The sequence below is a fragment of the Mauremys reevesii genome, linkage group 7 (assembly GCF_016161935.1).
Source record: "Mauremys reevesii isolate NIE-2019 linkage group 7, ASM1616193v1, whole genome shotgun sequence".
NCBI lineage: Eukaryota > Metazoa > Chordata > Testudines > Geoemydidae > Mauremys > Mauremys reevesii.
In genome coordinates, this window is record NC_052629.1 from 9136808 (window position 1) to 9148590 (window position 11783).

The 11783-nt window shown below is 38.8% G+C and overlaps 1 protein-coding gene across 1 annotated transcript in view; it reads left to right on the plus strand.

Moving 5' to 3' along the window:
• SMC3 (structural maintenance of chromosomes 3) overlaps nt 1-8238 on the plus strand; it is a 48732-nt gene extending 40494 nt beyond the window's left edge. The window contains exons 22-29 of the mRNA XM_039481593.1: nt 285-392; nt 889-997; nt 4717-4964; nt 5095-5307; nt 6041-6232; nt 6411-6588; nt 7197-7303; nt 7864-8238. Of these exons, the coding sequence (XP_039337527.1) occupies nt 285-392; nt 889-997; nt 4717-4964; nt 5095-5307; nt 6041-6232; nt 6411-6588; nt 7197-7303; nt 7864-7935 (1227 nt within the window). The 3' untranslated portion in view covers nt 7936-8238. The remainder of the gene's footprint in view (nt 1-284; nt 393-888; nt 998-4716; nt 4965-5094; nt 5308-6040; nt 6233-6410; nt 6589-7196; nt 7304-7863) is intronic.
• The last annotated feature ends 3545 nt before the right edge of the window (nt 8239-11783 follow it).

Consider the following 11783-nt stretch of genomic DNA (forward strand, 5'->3'; position numbering starts at 1 on the left):
TTTGGAGCTGTTTTGGTCTTGGTAAAGAGTTGGACAAGGCAAAAGTTTCAAATAGCCTTCCATGTTTAATAGTGAAAAAGTCTGTTTTGATTCTAGACTGCTGTACAAATATTAAATATTAAAAATGTTCTCACATTCATATTAAAATAACTCCACGCATGTAAGGAATTGTGTAATATTTTCATTTTATTGGACTCTACAAACTTTTCTTTCCTCAAAGAATATGAACCTTCACTGAGAGCCTTTGTTTAATTAAATTAATATTCTCTCCTACTTTCTTACAGGAAAACAGACAGCTTTTGAATGAAAGGATTAAACTGGAAGGCATCATCACAAGAGTAGAGACATACCTCAATGAGAATCTCAGAAAACGCTTAGACCAAGTGGAACAGGTAAGATTATTGATTTTCTTAGATCCATTTTGCAAAATATTCTTGTTTTGCACCTTCAGAGATTTGGCAGACTATTCTTCTTCTCTTAAATATGCACCAGATATACTACTGATAATTTTATATATATGTATAGCTTTTCTACTTTTGTTTATCCAACATGCAAACTGAGCTATGGGATTTTTTTTAGGATTGAAGGAGAATTATTTAAGAATGTATTTGAGGTGGGACTGACAGTGTATCCAAGCTTGCAGAAGGACAGTGTATATAATTAAACATAAGTTCACATTATAACAGAACTGTACAGCAGTGGCTGTGGATTTTTTTGAGGTTTAGATTTTATTTAAAACAAAATCCATTCCTCTGTGAAAAGAATTTTAATGGCTATAGTCGATCATAGGACCAGAGTAGTAGAAAATAACTCATGTCATCTGCAGTGTGGGTTTATACTTTGATTCCCTGCTATGGCTATTCTTACTGTTTATTTTTTGTCCCATAGGAGTTGAATGAGCTACGAGAGACAGAAGGCGGCACTGTTCTTACTGCCACAACATCAGAACTCGAGGCCATCAACAAACGAGTGAAGGATACCTTGGCACGATCAGATGGTTGGTAATACTGATTCTTGGAATGAAGATACTTTACAATACTCATAAATGTGGTTGTGACGGGTTGGACCCCCCTTTTGAGATGCCCCTTCTGCTCCACTAGCCTGGATTCCCTCTCTCTGGCCTCTTGCAATGCACGCACGCACATAGGTAGGGCCACACCCAGCTGCAGACACAGACTGAAGTCAGCTCTGTGTGAAAGGATTCACCCAGCACTCACGTTCACATCCCTTTTGAGGAATAAACCCAAAATAGTATTGTCTTGTGCTGTATAGAAAAATCTGCACAGCGGAAGCTCATAAAAATTCGCCCTCTCTCTCAACTCAGACATAGGTTAGGGGTTTGTTACAGAAGTGGGTGGGTGAGATTCTGTGGCCTGCGTTGTGCAGGAGGTCAGACTAGATGATCATAATGGTCCCTTCTGACCTTAAAGTCCATGAGTAATGTGAAGAGAGAGATGCACAGCTTCCCCGCCGCCCCCCCCCGATAGAAATCACACAAACCAGGTTTAATAATAAAACAAATTTATTAACTATAAAAGGCAGATTTTAAGTGAATATAAGGGATAGCAAACAGAACAAAGCAGATTACTAAGCAAATAAAACAAAATATGCGAACTACGCTTGATTCACTAAAGAAACAGGTTACAAAATGCAATTTCTCAACCTAAATGTTGAATTATGCAGGATGCAGAGTTTCTGTAGCTTAGATTTCCAGTTATCTTTTCTTACAGACTGGACCTCTGTCTCAGTCTGGACTCACCCCTGTCTTTCCCCTCAGGTACTTTCAGCAGTCTGTCTTCTTGGGTAGGGAATAGAGGAGAGTCCAGATCAACCCCCTCCCCAGCCTTTAAAAAAGATTTACATAAGGAGGAATCCTTTGTTTGATCCTCATCCCTCTATAGTGGAAAAGTATCAGCAGTGTCCAGGGTGGGATTTTTCATCAGGTGACATTATCACCTGACCTTGTAGTGCAGGGATCGGCAAATTTTCAGAAGTGGTATGCCAGGTCTTCATTTATTCACTGTAATTTAAGGCTTTGCGTGCCAGTCATACATTTTAACATTTTTAGAAGGTCTCTCTCTGTAAGTCTATAATATATAACTAAACTCTTGTTGTATGTAAAGTAAATAAGGTTTTTCAAATCTTTAAGAAGCTTCATTTAAAATTAAATTAAAATGCAGATCGTATCAGTTTAGTGTGATCCTTGCTGAGTTTTCCAATGTCTGGCACATATTTGGGTACGTTAAGCTGCACACAAGCTTCTGAGTGATCGGTTGTTAACTGGCTCAGATTTCATGTGTGAAAATACCTGTTCATACAGGTATGTGGATCCAAATGCTGAAAGCATTGCAAATGCAATTTTCTTCAAACAGTTAAATTTCACTGGCAGGGACATCCAGTAGGTCAGAATAGAGGCCCCATGATAGCTCTTGGTAGCTTCAAGTGCACTCAGCAGATCTCCAAACTTTGATGCCCACAATTCTGAGCTTTTTAACTGAATGAGCTGCATTTCGAAATCTTCAACACCCATCCACTGAAATACAGACAAATCCAAGTAGCTTTCGTTGAACTTTCCAGGTTTAATTAGAAAAGAAAGCATTGGGCCAAATCGCTTGAAGTCTGTCAGAAAATTCTGATTCCAGGTCTTGCATGTACATTCCAATCTCATCAATACTGACAGTGCAATGTGTCAATATCTCTTTTATGTGTTGGAGGTAGCGGAAAGTTGAAGTTCAAATATCCCAAGAAAAAACTGCTTGTTTTACAACAAATGCCTTCCAGGCTTCATAAAGATCCAGAACCATTTGCCCTGCACCCTGGAGACAGAGATTGAGTTCGTTTAGGTGAGCAGTGATGTCAGTTAGAAACATGAGCTTACACAGCCATTTGTCATCATCCAGTTGGGGGTATTTTAGGGCTTTTTCTGACAAAAGGGCCTTGATTGCATCAAAACAGTTTACAAAGCGCACCAAAACCTTGCCATGACTTATCCACTAAATGTTGCTGTGAAGTGGAATGTCTTTATAAGCACTGTCCATCTTCTAGCAGTGCTTGAAACTGTCTGTGAGTCAAAGCAGATCAAGCAACAAGGAAATTCACAATTCGCACCACTGTATTCATCACATTATTAAGATCTGAATTAGAAATTTTAGCACATAGGTTTTCTTGATGGATGATATAGTGAAATTTGACTGTCGGGCGGCCAATTTGATCTTCAAGTGACTTTACAAATCCCTTCTGTTTTCCGATCATGGCAGGAGCACCATCTGTTGTCACACAAAATATTTTTCTGATGTCAACTCCTCGTTCTTCAAAATGGTTTACAAAACTTTCCACTATATTTTCCCCCTTTGTTGTGCCATGCAGGGGTTTTAGGCATCAATGTTTCTCTTGGATTTCATCAGAAGCACAGTATCTTGCAACAACTCCCAAACATGGAACATCGTTTATATCCATGCTCTCATAAACTGCAACACTAAACACGTCTGTGTCTTTTAATGCAGTCATCTGCTTTTCGTTAATGTTTTCTGCCATTTCGCTTATGGGTCTCTCAACTGTTCTGGCAGAGACAAACAGTTCTTTTATTCTAGATATGATCGTATCTTTATTTGGCAAATCATTGAACAAAACCTCTGAACTGATGAGAAAAACTTTATATATAAATTTCCCCATCTGTAAACGGCTTTCTGTTTTTTTGCAATGCACTGTGCAATCTTGTAACTTCCTTATGTAGCTTGATTTTTACTTACATTTCTCTGAAGAATATGGGGGTGTAACGTGTCAGTGGTATTCATTTTGGTAAAAGAATTGAGCATAACATGAGATCAAGAGGCAACTAATAACATCGAAATAAATTTCAAACTGATAAAAGAACGTTTTTGCACAATATATAATTAACCTGGGGAACTCATTTAACAAAATATTACTGAAGCAAATAATTTTGTAGTAATCAATAAAGGATAAAAATGTGTATGATATTTTAATCCTAGTAAGTAATTGTGAGGGAGATATCAGCCCTCAGGCTTAAAGACAAGTCAACCACTAACTCCTGGGAGTTAGGAAGAAACCTTCCTTATGGGCACATTCTTGCATAATTTTTTATGGAGCCTTGACGCATTCTCCTAAACTATATCATATTAGCCAGTGTTAGACAGGATACTGCACTTAAATGATTCAAGGGTCTAACCTGGGTCCTGACTTACACTGTGTGCCTCTTTAAGGTTTATGATCATGACCTCAGTTTCAGGCAAACCTGGTCTGTCTTAGGGTTTTGCATGAAGTCATGTGACAGTCACAGATTTCAGTGGTTTTCATGCAGAATTCATTGATTTAATCTGCTTTTCACCCCTAAAATTTTGGTTTTGTTAAACCCCAAAGGCTCAAAATTGAAGATTCTCCCCCCCCCCCAAATTCTTGTGAAGCCAAATAGACAAGTTTAGCACAGCCATATACTAGAGTTTCTTTAATGTAAGAAATAGTCCCAAAGTGTGTTCATTTTGACTCAGAATTCTATATGCTTTCTTCAGTGAGATTTTTAATTATATAAAATACCCATGAAACTTTTTTTTTAGCTTTTTAACCTCATAGGTAACTTTTTTTTTTTTTTTAAACATCTTTACTCGGTGGGCTTTCTGGTTATTTTTTTTTAATAGGTCAGTGGCTGGATAACTGATAATTTTACACAGGCATATCCCACTTTGCTTTTTCTCATCTCAGATCTGGATAACTCAATTGACAAAACAGAAGCAGGGATTAAAGACCTCCAAAAAAGTATGGAACGCTGGAAGAACATGGAGAAGGAACACATGGATGCAATTAACCATGACACAAAAGAACTTGAAAAGATGACAAATCGGCAAGGCATGCTTCTCAAGAAGAAGGAGGAATGCATGAAGAAAATCAGAGAATTGGGCTCACTTCCACAGGAGGCCTTTGAAAAATATCAGACATTGAGTTTAAAACAGGTAACAAGTGTGCTTGGTTTTATCGCAAAAGCATAACATGATCTTGCCTGGGGGTGTAGCGCCACACATCTTTGAATGTCAAACTGGAATAGAACCCAAAGTCATCTTTTTTTGTGTTATTTTTCCTCAGTTATTCCGTAAACTGGAGCAGTGCAACACAGAGCTGAAAAAATACAGCCATGTCAATAAAAAAGCTTTAGACCAGTTTGTTAACTTCTCAGAGCAGAAGGAGAAGCTGATAAAACGACAAGAGGAGCTGGACAGAGGCTACAAATCTATTATGGAGCTGATGAATGTCCTTGAACTCAGAAAATATGAAGCTATCCAACTTACTTTCAAACAGGTAATACTGGAAGCCATTAGATAAGACTATGAAGTCAGAAGAAAATTTAGTTTTTCTGTGATGTAACTTTGTGAGATGGAACAGATCAGTGCTTGAGTGTGTTAAGAGCCAGTAAGATTCTCAAAGCACTTTAAAACATCTTTTTCTTTTGGCTCATACTCCTCATTATGTACTACGTATAAGAGCCATCTATAGAGAATCCCCCTTGTTTAAATCCTCTACCTTCAGAATTCACCTTGGAACTGGGTAAGATTCTTTTTGGAACTCATAAAAGCTGCTCCTAATATTGGCCCATGGTGTGAGGGCAAATTTTGCATACAATGTAAGGTGAACTCTCTCTACAGTGCTCCCATACCCTGTTTAATTTGGGCCTACTCTAAAGCTCATTGAAGTCCATGAGTTTCCAATTGGCTTCACTGGGCTTTGGTCATGCCCTAGGGAAGCAGCAAGTTTATCCTATGGTGTTTGCTGTTTTACAATATTATGACTCTTGTGCCTTTCCATAAACCTTACAAAAAGGATGAGAATTTTTAAAAAGGAAATTTTTTTTGTTTACTGGATTTCTATAGTAAATGCTATGAATTATGGTATGTAAGCATATCTCTGTTCTTTAAGGATAATCTATTGGTATAATATCATGTACAAATAGCTGTTGTAATCTGCTTTTCAGATTAGACTGTATCTATTTGCATATAGATGAACCTGAATTGACATTGACTTTTTGTTTTCCAAGGTGTCAAAAAACTTCAGTGAGGTGTTCCAGAAGTTAGTGCCTGGTGGCAAAGCCACGCTAGTGATGAAGAAAGGAGATGTGGAGGGCAGTCAATCCCAGGATGAGGGTGAAGGCAGTGCTGAGAGTGAGAGGGGATCTGGATCTCAGAGCAGTGTGCCATCCGTAGACCAGTTCACAGGAGTTGGGATTAGGGTAAAGAAAATCTTTTTATTTCAATATTTGTGGTACTCTTTTAGTAGACCAGTAATTATGTTTCTAAAAATGAGCTCTGGAAACTGAAGTTATAATGAATAATTAAATTCAAACACCATACAGCAATATTTGATGTCCTCATACAGTAGAGTTAACTCCTGTTATGGCATGTTCTTAGGTGTCATTTACAGGAAAACAGGGTGAAATGAGAGAAATGCAGCAACTTTCAGGTGGACAGAAGTCCTTGGTGGCCCTAGCCCTGATTTTTGCTATCCAGAAATGTGATCCAGCTCCTTTTTACCTGTTTGATGAAATTGACCAAGCTCTGGATGCTCAGCACAGAAAGGCGGTTTCAGGTAAAGGTTTTGTTTGTTCCTCAATAAAGAATAATCTGGCTAAAAATAATGTTTATTTATTCAAATAAAATATTTTGTTCATGGTAAAGGGACATATGTTACTGTTTCTATGTGCATGACAGCATGCAGTGAATACAGAAAAGTGTATTTCTTTGGCTATGTTATCTTTGTATCTTTCAAAAAGTCATTGCAAAATTAATTTTAGGAAATGTCTGCATATAGCATACAATTTCTAAAAGATCTGCTTAAAAGATTACAATTGGGGAAAAGTTTTACTCTGGTTCTGAAATAGGCAAATTACTTGTAGAAAACGGATTTTTCTGAATCCAAATTTTTGCAGCATGCATATCTTATGACTGAAATGGGATGAATGCTTACTAAATCAAACTTCTGTGACTCATCATAAAGGGTAAATTCATTGGTACACCAAATGGTGGTATTTCTTATTACACATAATTGATGTTACTACATGTAAAATCTAATAAAAATTGGGCACTTTTGTTTTTTGTTCACCAAGAAAAGAGCAGCTGTTGTTGTTTGCCTCTTAGTAAGAATTGTGGCCTGTTTATTGAAAAGAGAGTTGGCTTACGGATGTCCTTATTTTTCAGATATGATTATGGAACTAGCTGAACATGCCCAGTTTATTACAACAACTTTTAGGCCTGAACTGCTTGAGTCAGCTGATAAGTTCTATGGTGTAAAATTCAGAAACAAGGTAAATATTTTTTTAAATATGTCTGTAAATAAATATAACAAAATTATGTTGCTGGTATTGAACATTTGGTGAGAATAAGCTAGCTCAACGGGCTGGAAAATTAAATTTTCAGTTTTGTTTAGAATCACAAGTGATAGACAGTGACCTTAGACGACTAAATGTCTAGTGGATCTGTGTCCACATCACATAGCCACTGCTTGATTTGGGACTATGCAGCATGGTTGGAAGTCTCCACTTCCCTCATGACAGAATCATGATTAAAATAGCAAGGATTCATTTGTCGTATGTCTGTAATACATTCACAACAAGGCAGCATTTGAGCTGTTGGCGTCTGGGCTTGAAGAGTACTGGTTATGACCATTGTCATCAGTCTCTCTTTTGAAAAGGCGGTAAAACCTGCAGTTCACATAATCCCAATCTTCCAGTGTTCTAGAGCCATTCATTTCAATTGACACTATTATAGTCCAGTCACTGGGTCTCATTTGGCAATTTCTCAAAGTGAGGCCTTCACTATCTAGGAGACATTACTTTTAATATATATCTATTTTTCCCCCCATTAGGTTAGTCATATTGATGTGATCACAGCAGAGATGGCCAAAGACTTTGTGGAAGATGACACCACTCATGGTTAAATAGAAATGTATTGCCAATTTGCTTGGAAGATGTGTATAGTGTGATGCCTACAACAGGGAGCTGTAAATTAAAATCTGAAATATTTAGTCATTGTTAAAATAGTTTCTGAACATACATTTTAATCAAGACCACCAGAAGATTTAGTTTCAGAGGAGTTTGAGTACCCATTTTGTCTCTGTTGCTGTATTCTTTTATAAGATATCTGTGTTACCTTTATACAATACCTGTAGTTTGAAAACTTTATCCCTACAAATCTTTTTGTAAAGTGTCCTGTTGCTGTTTTAAAGCTTTTTTGAAAAGTGCTAGCTATTCCTTCCTAATTATAATTTTATCATTTATACTGCCTCACATGTTTTTTTAAATAGCTTCAATTAAACAGTTGGTTTTATGGCTGTAATTCAGATGTGGTGTTTGGAGTTGTCTTCTCTTTACAAGATTCCCTTTCCATCAGTCCAGGTAAAGACTGTGAACATGTAGGATCTGGCTACACGTAGGAAATAAGAGGCAAAATAATCTCATTCTCTTCTGTATACATCTGTCTTCCCATTTATTCTCCTTTGCATGAGTGGATGCCATGCAAATTGCAGCTTAGACAAAAGTATCAAATTCTGTAACCAGATGCCATCTATGACTCAGCAGAAAAACACTCTAAATTTGTGTGCATCCGTTTTCACAGACTGTCAAATGTTGAACAAAAAACTGGATGAAATAGTAGGAGAAAATACTGGCAAGCCTTATTAGAGGCCTCTAAAAATTTGCAAATCATCTGTCAAGGCAGAGACTTTCCTTTTGACCCTACTACATTAAGAGATATTGAAGAAAGGATGCCTCGTACCCCAGTAAGCAGCCCTTGAACCTTGGAAACACCCATGCCAAAATAACAATAATCCCTACTGCATCTTTTCAGCTCCAAAGTTCTGCATAAGTAGGGCAGGTTGTGTCAGCAGCCAAAAAGCCATCTAGGGGTCAAAGTCTCTCACTTAGAAATACCTGGATCCACTAGACCTCAGACAGAGGGCACTGGAGAGTTTTCTATGATTTTTTTTTCTAGAACCCCATCTGTTGTTCATTTAATCTCTGATAGTAAGGGACCTAGACAAACCAAATTATCAAGAAGGAAATTGCACACGAGCAGTAGAACCTGTTTCATTCACAGAAAATTCCTTAGGACTTCAGTCCATATTGTTCACTCTACAGAAAATAGGAGGGAGGAGTAAGAGCAACAATACCAGACCTACAGCGACTGAACAAATGGATGGTGAAAGTCACATTCAGGATGTGATATCTCTAAAACTTTAAGTGAATCTAGTGGATGCTAACCTCTACATATCCCTAAGGTTATGTCACTGCCTAATATTTGTCCACACAAACTCATTCGCAGTATAAGACCCTCCCATTCAGTTTCTGCCCCCCCAAGCACACAAATTCATAGTTTATTTGATGGAGTGCTCGCTCCAGCTAGTTCAGAAACTCTCCCACCTGTGAGTGAACAGAGATCCCATCACAGAAAAGATTCTTAAGAAGTTCCAGATCCTGAGAGTAAAGGTAATAATAATTGGAGATATACCAATCTCCTAGAACTGGAAGGGACCTCGAAAGGTCATCGAGTCCAACCCCCTGCCTTCGCTAGCAGGACCAATTTTTGCCCCAGATCCCTAAGTGGCCTCCTCAAGGATTGAACTCAAAACCCTGGGTTTAGCAGGCCAATGCTCAAACCACTGAGCTATCCCTCCCCCAAAGATCTTGGCAAGCCAACAGTCAGTGATGCATCTCTGCCTTCAACTTCTGGGACTATTAGTCTCACATAGATATTGTACCACAGATAAGGCTCCACATGAAACCAAAGGCACCTACTGAGAATCTGGAAGACTCACCAGACATGATGCAGAGGCACGTCTGCATTCTTTGACATATGTTCCTGTAATTGGAATGGTGAACCAGGAAGGAGAGGGTACCCCACTAAAAGAAATTTGAGTATAGATACGTGTACGTGCAATATCTTACAGGTCAGGGGTTGAGACTCTCAAAAGTGGAGGGTGGGGGAAGGGGAGAATAAATGTTATTGCTAAGGGCAACGAAACTGGCAATTAGCTTCAAGCAACAACTTCAGGGTTGACTTCTGCAGTCTACTACAATGCTAGTATGGTGCCTGAAAAACATGAGAGAGGGGACCACAAGCTCAAAATTCCACTCTGAAATAATGGATACACTGTATATTAGGCAGTCTCCTATCTTGTCCATGAAGCCAGTTCCACAAAGGGGATGCTTAAATCAGAAAGCAGACTGCTTGATCAGGCACTTTATTGACTATTCAGAACTATTCCCTACTAAAGAAGTATTTAATCAGAGAGATACTAGTCACCGGGAAGTTGACAAATTTGCCGCTCAAGCCTGTACTTCTCAAGGAAAAAGGATAATTTTTTCCTGAGCATAGATGTCTTCACCCACAAGTGTCTAGCCAGGCTACGCTACAACTTTTGAATCCAATGCAGGAGCATTACTTGTTCAGTGCTCAAAGCAGGCCTGGCTCTCACCACAATTTTACGAGCCTGTTTAAAAGATTTTAGCAGAGAACAAAATTTTCACTGCCTCAGCCATTTCCTGGCAGTGGTCATCTGTAGCAAGTTATCTCCAGTGGCTAGGATTGCTGGTACCATCTGTCTGGTTAACCCCTGAATGGGATTTCTCAAAATGTGCCTCCAGAAATTCCTTCTGGGGACATGGAACCGCTTCCCAGTAGAGATTTGCTTATGATTGAAGCATGAATGTTTCTTTATATCCCTTCCAAAATCAGGGAGTAACCAGAGGTCAAAGCTTCTCTGGCAATGAAAATGATTTTTTCCCCCCAAGACAGTTCACATAAAGGATGTGGAAAAAGAGGAAATAAGAGAGCTGAAGTCCTCCAACTCGTCAGCTGCTGGCCCAAAAGGCACTTCAGACTTGATAGACAGCCAAGGAACTTCCACCGCAATTACAGAAAACATCAGCCTCTTGAAGCAGGGACTTTTGCCTCTGGAACTGGACAACAATCTGGGTCTCAGAAGTGTAGATCAGTCTAGTTTCTACATTAATTTCACTGATACTTTTTGGTACCCAGACAGACCTCAACCAGAACATTTCATTCATTGATCTGGTCAAATTATATTTCTGATGTGAGTGGAAACAGAAAGCTCTGTGGGGCAGGGACTTGCACTTTATTTGAATAGTGCTTGCACAGCGGGAGCCTGGCCTTTAGATGGCAGCATAATATAAATAAATAATAATCACAACGTTCTGGTGATCTCAGCTATGCTACACTAGTTTCTCTGGGATGGATTACTGGCGTTCTACAGCCAAGGACCCTAGAAAAGTGAGTATTAGCTTTTCTCACATAGCTCTGATAAAGGTTGCTAGACACTCACATGGTTGCTGTGGTGGAGTCCATTACACTATATATCTGTGTGCTCTTGAGTTTCCCTGTGTCTCAGTAGACTTATGTACTGTCTCTTTCCTTGGCTTTTGGCCTTGCTTGGTCTCTGTCTGTTATCCCTTCATAGAAATGGGACCATGTGGCTTAGTTGCCATAGGTCTCTCTCTGGACCTGTGCTTTCTCTCATATACCCTGCCCAGTCTCTCCTGTAGTTGAAGTACACCCACTCCCTGAAGTTCCACCATGTGAGCACTTTGGGTTCACAGTTCACCTTTTCAGGGGCATGTGATAGGTGAAACACACAGACACAGTTGAGCTTTGAAGAGGATTCTAAACACCATTACTTTATAAAAAGGCAAAAATAAGTCAATATGGTAAGTCAAAATAAATAAATAACCTACAGGTAAGTCAAAAACATGGAGACCTGGGAGAAGGGTT